Raw genomic sequence first — 14378 nt, forward strand, 5'->3', positions numbered from 1 at the left:
TTGCTTTGTTAGGAATACTCTAACTCTCTGATAATACTATTTCCCCTTAGGCATTGCAGCATCTACTCCAAGTTCAGCAGTAGATGCCATTAGTACCAGTAATAGCTCTCCTTCTGTAATGAATTCAAGTCTTTTGTCCATAACTAACCAATCTGCAGATGCTGGATGCTGTAAGTAATCTTGGATTTTAATGAATATTTTCTTGATTTTAATTCAGTCACTCCTAGATTCCTTTCAGATAAGAGTTATCACAGCCCTTTTAAAAACACCCTGTCCTTCTTGTGAGAGGAAGTAGCTTTCAGTAGTTCTTTGCTGAGTTCAGAGAGACAGGCTGGATATTCTTGATCTTCATCCACATCTTCTGATCCAAGCTGAAGCTAGAGGAATTAAACTGAGGCACCTCTAGTGCAGGGGGGAAATGGCTTCGGGGGTGTTTGGCAACCACCTGGCTCAGAGTCCTGGAAACAATTTTTTCTTATTGAAGCAACACACAAACGTTTTTTCTTAGTCTAACCATCAGCATGAAAGAATTGAAGTTGTGGTAGCAGAATGACACGGTCTCTGGGTTAGCATGGGGTGTGATGCTCATCTCACCTGACCCCAGCTTCTGCAGGAGAGGTGTCTAGACTGGGATCTCTCTCTAGTTAGTGGAGACAGACTGGCTCTGCTGGAGGGCAATTCATCCTCCCCAGTTTAGACACCTCCTCCTCTGAGGAGAGGAATCATCTCTGAAAGGTCTTGTCTTTTCCCATTGGCATGGCAACGATTGCACTGGACTAGAGAGGAATAACAGGTGCAGTGCTGCACACCACTCTGCCCCCAGCCTCTGCAAGCTGGGGTCTGGGGGGGGTTTCCGAGCATAAATCCAGACAACCTTTGCCTGAAGAGGTGCATTTTGATGATTAAAGTGACAAGAGGCAAAGCAGGTGTCAACACACGTAGAGTGCACAGATTCACTCTTCCAAACTCTTCCTGTTGCTTGCACCTGTAGCTCACTGCCCGGTTATTAGTGTTCCTAGACATTCAGTGGAGATTAGAAATCGTGGCTGCCCCATCCCTGGAAGTGCTCAAGGCCAAGTTGGACGGGGCTTGGAGCAACCTTGGATAGTGGAAGGTGTCCCTGCCCATGGCAGGGGGTTTGGAACTGGATGACCTTTAAGGTCCCTTCCAGCCCAAACCATTCTAGGGTTCTATGAGTCAACACAAATACATATAGCAAAGGGAAATGAAAAGAGTAAGCACCAAATTAACCACTCCAGTGGGATGGTTCATGGGGGAGGGGACCTGGTAGTGTGAGGGGGGCAGATTCTGTCCTGACCTAAAGAGGGCCTTTACCCTATTGATTGTCAAAGTGTTTGTCTCCAGTGGAGCTAGAATAGCACAGTGCTTTAGAGGTGAAATGCTGCTTTTTCTGTGCTAACTCTTCCTGGGACGTCAGTAGACCCTTCTGCAGTGACAAACCACCGAATCTTCAGCGTTACCAGCAACAGTTTTGAAATGTCCTGGCATGTCACTTCTCCTCTGAACAACACTTTCCAAGTCCAAGTGTTCAAGGGCCAGGAGGCTGTCCAAGACCTGAAGACAGAGGAAATGAAAATGGATGTGTCTCATCTGGAAGCAGGTGTGATGTATTCAGTCGAGGTCCGCTATGAAACATGTGGAAAAACCATCATCTCCCGTCAAAGTGTTAAAACAGGTAAAAGAGACACCTTCAAATATACATACATTTTAAGACATATTAAAATAGATATACAACTTAAAATATATTCCCTCTCTCCTTCCTTCTCTCTTCCTGAAGCTGCTCTCCATTCACCTGCAGTTCAGCAATGATCCATTTGGTCCTCGCTGAACAACATTTCCCATCATCTTCACATTTCATCACTTTTTTTCCCAGCATTTATCCAAGCCAGACTATCAAGTACTAGTTGATAAAGCAGTGCTGGAGCTGACTTAAACTATTACAGATATCAGGCTAATCTAGAATTCTTCTGTTTTGCATTTCTTTGGTGCCTGGCACTGCATTCTGCTGCCACTCATCTCCCATCAGGCCCCATTTTTCCTGGCTGATGCCTGTGGCTAGCAAGAAATCCAGTCAACTGGTTTGTCAAGGGCTCAGCTGAGCTAACAAAAGTGCCAGGAGGAAGGGCAGATTCAGCTGAATAAAGGATTAAAGGGAATAACAAGAGCTGAGTAAGAAAGCTTACAGACTACCTGCCCAGTTTGGTTCAAGTAACCAGTGATGGTGGCTTCCTGTGTGTTGATCAAACATAATTTTCCTTTTCCTTTGGCCTTAAATTATTTCCTAGGCCTTCATGCAAATAAAGAAATAAATCTCTCCCCATTTTTTTTTGAAGAGCAGGCAGTGAAGTATTTATTACTGACCACAGTGAGACTGCTGCTGTTCATGTTTATCCATAAGAGCCTTCCCTTTGATCAGATGAAGGATGACTCCAGTTTGGGTCAGAAGGAAATTACTCCCTTTGTAGAGGGAAAGTAGGAGGTCTAGTGGTTATGAAAACGAGGGCTGAACTTCAGAGTGTGAAGCTGGAGCCCTTGAGAAAAAGAAAAGTTTTCCAAAGATCAGTCCAAAGAGTAACAGCCTCAGACTGTTTATACAGGCTACAGCAGTTATAGATTCCTTGGCTCTTGGTTTTGGCTCCTGTGCTCCTTATGTTTTCTGTCAGGGATCACCAGAGAAGTGCCATGCACTGCTTTTTGTTATATTTTCACTTTAGAAATATATTTATTATCCATACTACCAAGATGAGGAAAATAAACAAAAACATTTTGATTGGTGGGCCAGAGATGAACTTACTGGCAGTTCAACCCTGGATGTAATTTCAAGTCAGGAGTTATGTAGGGTCAGGTCCAGATATGAGTATACCCACATATAAAGGTATGTGTATACCCAGTTCTCATGCAGTAGCAATCAGGCACCTCAGTGTCTCTATGGGCCTGATGTAAGTGCATCTTCTCAATGTGTAGGACACTTGTAGCAGCCTTTTGGCTGTATTTTCTTTATTTAATACCAAACTCTCTCAATTTCATCCTCCCTTCTCCTTCCATCATCTGAGATTTTGGTCTGGGTACATCAGTTTTGACTGAATCCTTTCCTCTCCTCCTTTCTCAGTGTGTGTTTTAATGTTGTGTCCTACAGAGGCCCAGATATTTGATGTTACTCTGAGGATTCTCAACTACAACTTCACTGATGATTTCCATAATTCCAGCAGCTCAGCATATGAAGAATTTTCAAGGCTGTTTCTTACAGAGGTAACATTAAAATATCTGTGGGCAATACATTTTTTTTTCCATTTAAAATTCATTTAGTCTACTAGAGGACTTTATGCCTGGCTGAAATGTCCCTTGAAAATTATCATACTGCTTCCTGTGACCTTTCTTTATAATTAAAAACAAAATTCAACTGACTAGACAGATCAAGCCCCTGGCCTTGTTAGCAATGGAGCCAATGAGAATTTTCCCCTACAGAAGAGTAAAGGAATTATAAATGCAGGCATGCAACAGGATCTTGGATCTTTAGTTTGGCAATAAACTCACACTAAATTGACTTGAGGCTTTTTAATGGATTATTGGAATGACATTCCTGGCATTCATTTCAGCGCTGTTGTCTCAATAAATGTCTGACTGCTCTCAAAGCTCTTTCTTCTTTTAGGAAAAGTGGCTGGATCAGGCTTTCTCCTCCAGCCACGTTCACTGCCTGCACACTTGTAGCCACTGTCCATGCTCAGGTGTAACCAGCCACAAACAAAACTTGAGTCATGAAGCCTATTACCAGCTCTTGGCTTCCCAAAAAGGGGTGGGGGGAGTTTCAGATGGAGCAATCTCCTACAGTTTTGCTGCAGAGAACAGGGCCCATACAGAGGATTTGGGATCTCCATCCAAAACGAGACTTTCCCAAAACAAAGGGTGACTCATAAATATAAGTAAATTTAAATCTGAGGAAAAAAAACCCCACCAATAATGGAGCTTTACTTTCAAAGGCAGCAGGGGAGAGGAGTTTGCTTATGAGAAACTGCAAGCTGAACCTCCTGACACGGTTTCATTTCCCACGGTTGCAAATTGTTCACTTTTGTTGTGTAGGAGGATTTTGGTGAGTGAATCTTCTCTGAGACTAATGCAGATCTAATTGGCATCATGGGGTTGTGAAGGAAAAGGAGCATTTCCCATCTGTGTTGTCTCTGCCTCCCTGGGTGTTTGGGAGCATAACAACCCCCTCTCACTTCCTCTCTCCTCCTTTTCTTGCCTCCCCACCCTGATGTGAGCTTGGACCAGTCAAACAGCTTGTTTGTAGGAATTTTTTGGAGCAAACTCTGACTGAATGGGAAAGAAGCTGTGCTGATTTATGGCTCTGCAATGCGTGCTCAAAGGCATGCTTTGAGGTGTATGAAGGAACAAAGGCTCAAGCAAGGAGCTGCCTTCTAGAGGTGTAAGGAAGAACTTCCAATTCCTGCAAGCTCAGATATTGACAGCAGTGTGCCAGCCTTGTTGTTCAGAGCAATGCCATTTGTTCAGCTGACGTGACTGCTCACCAGGCTGGTAATTAACCATGGTGTAATTGTGATATTCCCTTGAGGCTGGGCTGTCTCAAACACATTTTATTGAAGTTATCTACCTCCATTTTTCTTGTCTCTCACCCTGAGATTTCTTTAATTATTGGACTCAGCTGCAGGATGAACTTGAACTGGTGAGTTCCAAATACTCCTTAGGAACTATACCTATGCCTACAATGGTAAATGAAATATTTCCTGAGCCATTCTCTGGCACTAACCCTAACTGGCACAAACTAGCCTGCATCCATGCAATTGGGTCTCCCAAAACACAGTGGTCACATTTGGATTACCTGTTGGGACTGGACCCAGGGTTGTGGCAAAAGACAAACCCTCCCTGGGGGACTCCTAGCTGGTAGTAGTCAAAATCAAGCCAGATGCTGGTCAAGGCACAGGGGAGATGATCCAATTCCAGATTCTGGGAGTGCAGAGGTGAGTATACAGGAGGCTTGGGACAAAACACTTGCATGACATACAGAGCTAACATGAGCTGGGCCAGTTCCGCTCTGGCCCAGGCAAACAGGACCAGGAGGGAACCTTCTCCCTTGAGAAGTTTGGTTTGTAAGACCAGTGGTCAGATGGATACCATTTTCAAAGGGTGCACCAAGGAGACTCACATTACTTTGGGCCTCAATAATCTCTGAAAAGTAAAGATTTCTGAAATGCTTTGGCACTTGTTTTACAACATTTTCTATGTTGTGCATACATAAGTCTTTAAAAATGTGGCATCCTAATTGAGTTTTAAAGGAGGTTTTCCTGTTGGCTTCCTAATTGTCGATGCTTCTCTCCCTTTGCTCAGCTTGAACATTCATTTCCACCCGACATTTCTGCTTTATACAAATCTGGGAAGCTGAAATTGCAGATTGAATCCCTGCAGGCTGGAAGTGTCATTGTGAGGCTCAGAATCACTGTGCAGGATCCTGAGCTTCCAGTCAATGCCTCCACATTTGCCCCAGTGCTTTCCTACCTGCACAACAGTTCCATGATTTTGGTGGATCAGCAAAACACTGCAGTAGGAGGTAATTTTTATTATTATTATTTTTCTAAAGAAGAAAACAGGGTTTTTGCTTTGATCACACTCACCAGTGTTCTTCACAAAATGTGCTTTATAGGGAGAAAAAATATGTGATTTGTTGGAGGGAAAACCATGATGTGACAGCTCCTCCATGAGCTTTATCCATAAGCCTGGAAGGGTCAGGCAAAGGAGTATTGGCTGTCCCCAGGTACCTGCAGGCACTGCTTCCCTCCAGTGTTTTTAAGGAGTTGAGCCCTTAGTTTCCCTATTTATTTTCCTCCCTCTCCTCTCTGTCCCCAGTTGGACATTTGCCATATCTTTCTCATGCTGAGTTGCAGATAGGATCACTGTGGAATATTTGCAGCCTTTGGATGCACACGCCCTCCAGACAGTTTTGTGCTTCAAGACTGTGGGGCTGTGTTTGGGCCAGGATTTAAGAAAAGAAATCCAACATCTTCACTCTGGAAACCTGGCCAGAGAAATTCCCAAATGTCCTTCCTGTAAATAGGACTAAAGAAACACACATGGAATTTATGTTAAATGAGGCCTTTGTTTGATCTTCAGTAATCACCATTTTTATCTTCAAAGGACTAAGTTCTGGCTTCAGGTTTCCCAGCTGGCAGAGACAGCCAGAGTTCAGAAAGTTGCCAAAGCCAACAGAATAGGTTATTCTTTTTTCCCAGTGTGTTGAGCCCTTAAAAGCTTATTTACTGTGAGCAGGGAAAACTCCTTCTGGAGTCTCGAAGGTGCAGAGCATGTGGAGGTTAAGGAGAACAGGACAGGAAAAAAACAGAAGAGATAAATTGCACCCAAAGGCCACAGATATCCCAACTGGCAGCAGATACTGAATTGCAAGATGCTGATGTGTGCCAAAATACTTTACAACTGTTATTGATCCTGGGACCGAGAGAGTGTGGAGGAGGAAGGCAATAGCTCTGGACTGTCACTTGGATTGCAGAAAAGCAGGTGGCTTCCAGTAGCACCACTCTCATCCAGGAGCATGGCCAACTCCTCCACTCCTCCTTAGGGGCAGAGAAAAGGGGGTTATTTCTTAGCTCTGCCCAAAGGAGCATTTTTTTGACATGAGTTTCCTAAGTCAAATGTAGAAAATAAGGAGTGAAGAACATGAAGGAAAGATTTGTATAATGGGGTATTTTTTGCTTCCTGACCCTTGAGAGCCCCAGGATGTAACCTTTGGCAGTAAACCCAGTAATCCCACACGGGGATCCTCTGTGGAGCCTGGCCACCACAAGGCTTTGTGCTTGGTTTAGTGACAGTGAGTTCAACCGTGAAACGCAAGGATGAGAAGTCAGAAGGGAGAGAACAACTGAAGGGAGTGGAGGAATTGCATCTCTCTTTGAAGATGCATAAATTATTAAGTTTATTGCCATGATGAAGAGACAATAAAATCTGTTGTGTGAGGCATGGTAAGAAAAGAGAAAGGGATGTGTGGTGAGTCAGGCCCAATATCACATCCTCAGTAGCAGCCAGGAGCCAATTCCTGGAGAACTGTAAGAGTACAGCAAGTGAAGGTGATGCCTCTCACCACTACTCTCTGACCCACCAACTGTTTTCAGCTGCAGGACTTCCTGAATCCAAAATGAGTCCTTTGGGTTTCTTCTCCAGTGTGTTTCCTGTGAAATCGTGCAGGCTTTTAGCACCTGCAACAACATTAGGCAAGGAACATCACAGATTTTTACCCATTGTGTGTGTCCCTTACAAGTATAATGGATAATCACAGCGAACACAAAGGTGGGTTTTTTAATAATTTTCAGAGCAGGACTGTTGGTTGAGGGGTGTGTGTGTGTAGGGAAGTGCCAAATGTGAAAGGCCAGAGAGATGCCAAGAGAGCAGAAAGAGAGCACAGAGCACACCTTGGCTGAGATGTGATGGTTATAGAGGTAAAAAGAGCTGTGTGTTTGTGTGTGTGTGTACGTACATGCCCCAGTGATGTACTAGTGCCAGTGAGCACTGAGATGGGAACGAGAGTGTTTTGGGCTGATGCATGATTGAGTGTGGCCACCAGAGGTGAAGGAATTTGCTTAAAAAGCCGTGCTAAGTGAGGAGAAAGGAAACCCTCAGAGACAATGGAGCCAGTGAAAGTAAGTTATTTGGCAATTAGCACGGGAGCATCTCTCCGATGGTGTGTGAAGCCATCAGGAGTCGCAATTACTTTACAGCACAGTAAGGAATTAATGAGAGCACTTTCATTGCTGGTGTTTAGTCAATCCTGCACTTTTCTCTATTCCCTCTAAGTGGCTTAGGCTGTAATATAATAAGCAGATGCTGGCCACAGGCACATGAAGTTGTCTGATGGAGGCTATCATGGACACAACAATTAGCTAATGACAAAGAAAGGAAAAGAACTGAAGTATTATCTGAAAGGAAGTAAAAGGGGAAGGCTGTCTGCAAGCAGAAAGAGGAGTGCTTGTATGTGCATGCACACAGAATGGGGCATTCCTTTGTTTAGGACAAATGATCATAGTCATTAATCTCTGCCTGTTTGCAGAACAAGCATTTATGCTAATGGGTTGTTCAAAACAATTTTCTGCCTCTGATTAGAATTATTTGTCCCAAGACACAGTTTTCAGTCTGGTTTGCTGCTCTCCCTCTCTCACAGCCCTGAGGGAGGGAAGGTGTATCCATGAGGGAGTGCACACAGGGAGGGCTCACGTGGGATTCACTGACATTATTCATGTCCAAAGCACGGACTCAGCCTTTGCAGGTTTGCTGGAACAGGGTGTGAAAAGCAATACAAGACATCAGATATGAATCCCTCCAGAGCGAAGAGACTCAGCATTAAAATAGATCTATAATTGCATGAAAGAAGCATCTCTAACTGATTCAGAGCAGACATAAGGGACACCCTTAGAGCATATTCATGCATTGATGAACCAGAAGCTATTTTCTGAGACTACCAGAAAGAGGGTCACAGTTTCACAATATTACATTTGAGAAGAAATTTTGTATAAAAAGACATTTTGCCCTTAGCCCTTCCTTTGTTAAGAATCGAAGAGTGCTTCCCGTGGGAGTTACTTGCATTTACTTTTTATTTGATGTGGAAGATTATTTGGATTAAGTCTCTATTTAATGTTCACTAGCTACTAGTAGCTAATGGTAACAGATCTATTAATTTCCTGATGTATCTGGAGGTACTGTACACAAAACTTGGTATAGTGTGTGCTTTTGATATGGCTATAGTACAAACCTGCAGTATTTTTTGTCATTTCAAGTAAGTTTTTACTTCTAAAAATAATTGTTAAAGAAGTCTTTACACAGAGAAAATATTTTTCAGAGCACAAGAACAAAACTTTTATATCTGAGAGGATAACCATGCAGATAGTATGTTCCATCACTCAGCTTGGCTGACAGATAAATGATGCAAAAGGAAGACCACATTAATAAACTTAGAAAGGACTGCTTTATGATTATTTTCATCTTAATGCAGCCAGAAGGGAGGCTTTCTGACCCATGTTCTTGTTTTGGTCTACAGACTGGGATGAATGTGCTTCTCACACCGAGAATGACTGCTCTGTGTTTGCAGAGTGTATCAATTTGATGGGCTCCTACATGTGCAGATGCAAGACAACCATGGATACCAATCCATCCAGACCTGGAAGGAACTGTGAGTGTGAGCAAAAGACTGGCATGTGGTTTTTCTTTGCCATGAAATGTTGGAATAGGTTGTGGGGTTTTACCTCTGCTTTTATGCCATCTGTTCATGTATTTGCACCTTTGCAGTCTCTGGCTGAAAGATTGTATCTGATCTGTCTCTGAACCTTATATATATATCTCTTCAGATGAAATCCCTCTGAAATAACTGACTGATGAGCAACAAGGAGTAATTTTTCCTCTTTTGGTGTGTCTGTGGCTAATTTCCTCCCACTGTAAAGGTCCATGGCCTGGCAAGCAGAAGAGGAGACCCAGGAATCAAATCTGCCTCTTTGTGTAGTCACAAAGAAGATTCAGCCCTATAAAACCCACATATGCTACAGGGTGTTAATGAATAGCCAAGAGCTGTTTCTGCAATGTTCTAACATGTGGTTGAGGGGCCTTGGTATCATTTTCAGGTCAGACCCCGGTGCTTTCTCTTCCAGCCTGAGGTCCCATTTAAATGTGTTTCCTGTGTTGTAGGTGAGATTGTGGATCCTCTGGCTGAAACAATGGCTCCTGAAACAAGAAACAGCACAGAGTTTGCTCCTGAAGAAGGAAGCCCTGCAGGCCTTGCATCTCCTGCTGCCACTGAGACAGCGGCGTCTTCACTGCCCCTGGGTGACAAACAAGTGTCCCACCGTCCCACCAGTGCTCCTTCAGCCCCTTGGAAAAAAGGTCTGGCAGCACAGGTGGGCTTTGACAGCCCCAAAGCCACGGGGACCACAACCAACAAGGCACTGGCTGTGAGCACACGGAGTCGGGCAGACACAAGTCCATGGCAGCAAAGCTCCCTGGAAGAGGCTTCCCCTGGAGCACCACAGCCAGAGGCTGCTCTCACAGACATTCCCACGGGCACAGCTGGGCAGGAGCAACTCAGATCCCTATTGCTGGTGCTTCCAAATCAGACAGTCTCTGCTACCACCAGAATTCCTGGTGTGTCCCAGGCCAGCTCTCAAGGTGGCCCTGGCACAGCTCTGCCGGCCACAGGGAATGCTGATGTTCCCACCCTCAACGCCACTCTTGGAGCAGATGTGGAGGTGGGAAGAGAGAACAGTTCTTGGTCCCAGGATTACACTGGATCCCTGAGGTCTCCAGCTTTTCCAGGTGCCTCTCCAGCTCCCAGCCTGATGCCAGGCCCAGCCACAGATCACAGTGAGTACGGTGGGGATCTATATCCACAGTAATTCAGCTGTGTGAGAAGCAAAGCCTCACTCATAGTCGGCAAAGATGCACAGCTGGAATCAGAGCTCTGGGATGAAGGTGTCTGAAACTAGTTTTTTGGTGTCAAAATTGTTTTCCTGCAGGAGCTGGCACTTTTTTTTTTCTAAATCAGCTTCTCAAAATGATTTCTCTTCCTGGCAATTTGGCAGTTGGTTTTATCAGTGTTACATTTCTTCATCTCAAAGAGGAGGAAACCCATAATAGAGGAGGAAGCACAAATAGGAGGAAGCACTCAGGATGCACTGAACGTGGCTCATCACAGCATTTGCTGCTTGTCCTTTTGCCACACATCTTGGTTTCTCCTGCATCCTCTGGCACCAGGGCACTGCAGCAGCAGCTGCCTATAGAGTTAACTTAGAGAGCCAGGGAGGCAAACGACCTGCCTTCCTATTCCTCTCACCAGAGGATGATGAGTCAGAGTCCCCCATAAATCCCCTGTGAGGCAGGAGCTGCCTGGAAACCTGTGAGATGTTTTTTCAAGAGCTGTAACTGAGAATAACAAGGCTGTCGGTAGGGCTTAATCTGTTTGGGTTTGGGCAGATGTGTTGCAGCTAATTAGGGGATTTTTCTGTTGGTCGGGGCTGAATCATATTTCAAAGTTACAGTCAGACTTGGTCTTTAAAACTACAGCTTTTTTTGGGATAGGAATGCTGCTGTCTCTGCCTATCACTAAATGTATTTTCTTCTGTAGTGTGTTACTATTCAGTAGTTATTTCAGATTTCTTTCTGCTTGTCTTTATTCTCTCTCTGTGCCCTCCTCATCTCTCTGATCCCAAACCACACTCACCTCTGCTCTTTCCTCTCTCCCTCCCCTATGATCTCCTGTTTATGGTGGTCTCCCCTTATCCAGCTCTGCTTCTAGTTCTCCCTCATTCCTTTCTCCCTGGAAAATCATTTTTTCAGCCATGTAAGGCCAGTTCTGCTGCTTCTCCAGCCTCTCCTACCCCCAGCCCTACTCACCAGTGCCAGAGTGTCCATTCTTGCCACCCTGACACGCTCTGGGCAGCCCTGCCAATGCCCTGCTCAGCTTCTGTCTTCTCTCTTCCTTGGCTCTGCTTGGCATGGATGAAACCTGGAAGAGAGATGGGCAAATACTTGATTTGGGACCTCAGTGGTCAAACAGAGGAAACAAATAATTTTGGGCTGAAAATTTTTATGCTGAACTGAAAACCTTCACTTACAGCTTTGCTTTGTCTTCCCCTGCCCACTTTCAATGTAGGGATGAGTAAAAAATGGGGGGTTTTGTTTGTTTTTAATGAAAACATTTTTTTTAATATCAAAATATCTAATTTTAACCGACCAAAAAATAGAGGTATTTTTTTTTTCAACTGGAAAAGAAATTGAAGAATTCTACACAAGTTCAGTTTATAAAAAAACTGTTTTCTTTTCCCTGAATCAAATATTCAGCCAAGGGCCTTTGCTGGGAATGAAGCTTGTGAAGGGATTATGCCTGAGGAACAAGAGCGAGAACCACCATGGTGGCATCTCACTAGCCTGGGGCAGGAATTTAGAAGGCAAAAATCCATGTTTGGTGGAGTTTAATATGTAGCTCCTCCTTGTGGCATCATCTCTGACCTGGAGGCTCAACCTCAGCCAACTCTTCATAGTCTGTCATGTCTTTTAAATATTGATTATTTATTTTTTTTTTTTCATTTGAGAATTGTTCAGAACATTTCCCCCTCTCACCTGAGATAACTGAATGTGATTCACCCCTCAGATCCCTGTGTTCACCTGACAGGACACAAGGCATAGCAAAAAGCAAGCCCAAAATCTTGGATCGGACTGGTGGTGGAGGGGGTTCCTTCAGGATCAGAAGTATGCTGGGATAAAGGAAGCCTCCTTCAGTGGCTTACTTCAAGCAGGCATTTCTCCTCTCCCCTGCAAAGCTTTACTTGATTACTATTTCTTTTTTTTTTCCAGATCCTGTCCCAGTTCAAATGATTATTATCCCAATGTGACTAGAACCAACTTTTCTGTAAAGTGGCCCACGGAGTTTATGCAGAGCCCTGCTTTACAATTCTTGCTGTTTCAGAAATATGGGAGACTAAAACTCAGTACAGGAGTCTGACAGTCTCAGAGCTGGAACCTGGTGCCTTACACACTGTAGAAATGCAGATGGGTGCGTGTAGGGAGCGAAGCAAGCTGCTGCACCAGGGAGCAAAGACTTGTAACTTGATTCACAAACAACTTTAAACTGAATCGGAAAATAGAATCCCTGAGGTTTTTCGTGAAGACTATCCCATATTTTTATAAACCATTGTAACATTAGGTCTTGGTATGCCAGGGGTGATGACCTGTCAGCAGCTGGGAGGCAGAGGGAAGACGAGTTGCTGGCAATGGTCACAGTGTTGAGTGATGGCACTCAACTTGCCTGGCAAGCCACTAAAAGGATGCCAAGTGTACAAACCATGTCTTGAGGAGCCCTTTTATCTGACCTCTGATCACCTCCAGTATCTGTGGTAACAATGCCAAACCCAGAGAAACTGTGAAAACCAGCAATATCAGGAAATAAGCTAAAATGTTTGAGACTGCCTTAACGTGATGTGACTTCAGGGGGAAAGAATACACCCTGTTGGGATTCATCTTATCCCACCACAGCTGTCTAAAGTGTAGATGTCCAACCTCAGGCAGCTGCCCAGCCTTCCTCTGAGGCTGCAGGGAGGACCTTGGTGCTGCAGTGGTTTGCCCTCTGGAGGGACTGGTGGGACAGCTAACTGAGCAACCCAGACAGAGCTGGCAGATATAAGACTTACAGAAGGTCAGTGCCCTTCTTGAGAGTCATCTGGGGCTCAGATAGGGCAGACTAAGGTGCTGGATGACTTACATGTAAACTTTTGGATACCTTTCAAGCTTTCTGCTGTTATGAGTTGATGCATACAGATATCCAGGTGGCCAGGCATGCTGGAGACTGTCACACCCTTGTCCACGGGCTACAATCCTTAGAACATGAATTTAAACTGTCTTTTTTTTTTTCTTACTTTGCAGCTGTCCAGAAGCTTAGTGGTACAGTTCGGATAACAAATGTGAAATACTCCCCAGGCTTTAGCAATACCAGCAGTGAGGAATATCAAACCTTTGCACAGCTCTTTGTTGATGAAGTAAGTGGCTTATAAGGATATGACCTGTTACCTGCCTCAAAGAAACCACGTGTATGGTCTTTCTCCCGTGAAAGCTCGTGTGTGTCCCTTGGCACAGCTCTGTAAAGTCTGAGTTCCCCCAGCTGTCTGAGACTGCAGGATGAGTGTACAGCTGTGTTTTAGAGGGAGATAAGGGTTTGGCGGTTCTCTGGTGCCTCCATATCCTCTGCTTTTCACACCCAGTTGTACTGGATTATTGATTTCCTCCAGGGGTGTGGTGAAAAGTTAATGGAACTTGCAAAGAGCTCTGCTACCTTTGCCCTGCACAGCACTAGATTAATTAACTGTATGATTGCTATTGCCCTTTGTTATAGTACCTCAAGGCTGACAGTTCTTATAATCATCCTTGTTTTTGTAGCCCCATATCTGGAAAGGGAAAGGTTTCTTGTCATGTCACCTCTGCTCTCAGTTCTGATTAGAGTGCAGGATATCAAAGCACACTGTGATATCCGCTGCACATTTAACACTCTCAGAATTCTAGGGCATTGCCTTTGACAGTATCACTCTTCTAATTTTGTAGGGAATTTATCAGAAGTTTTGTTCCTTTGGTGCTCACTCAGACACGCCCGTGCCTGAAAAAACCTCTGGTTGTGCTGCGCTGCTTTATTGCCTTCCTTATCTCCCCTTTACTGTCTGTTTATTCAGAGGCCTTGATAACTGCGGTGACAAATCCACTGCTGATAATTGTACGAATTTCAAACCCTGCTGAGGCCTCCCTAAACTCCCTGTGTGCAGAGTGACAGCCTGGCACTGAGACAAAGCTGAACCCAGCGGGTGCACCGACGG

The 14378-nt window shown here is 44.5% G+C and overlaps 1 protein-coding gene across 1 annotated transcript in view; it reads left to right on the forward strand.

The window, feature by feature from the left end:
- UMODL1 (uromodulin like 1) overlaps positions 1–14378 on the forward strand; it is a 53877-nt gene that overhangs the window by 16803 nt on the left and 22696 nt on the right. The window contains exons 7-13 of the mRNA XM_017810883.1: positions 51–170; positions 1442–1696; positions 3158–3270; positions 5365–5584; positions 9074–9211; positions 9715–10386; positions 13441–13553. Coding sequence (XP_017666372.1) covers positions 51–170; positions 1442–1696; positions 3158–3270; positions 5365–5584; positions 9074–9211; positions 9715–10386; positions 13441–13553 — 1631 coding nt within the window. The remainder of the gene's footprint in view (positions 1–50; positions 171–1441; positions 1697–3157; positions 3271–5364; positions 5585–9073; positions 9212–9714; positions 10387–13440; positions 13554–14378) is intronic.

The sequence above is a fragment of the Lepidothrix coronata genome, unplaced genomic scaffold (genome assembly GCF_001604755.1).
Source record: "Lepidothrix coronata isolate B3197 unplaced genomic scaffold, Lepidothrix_coronata-1.0 Scaffold30, whole genome shotgun sequence".
Classification (NCBI taxonomy): Eukaryota; Metazoa; Chordata; class Aves; order Passeriformes; family Pipridae; genus Lepidothrix; species Lepidothrix coronata.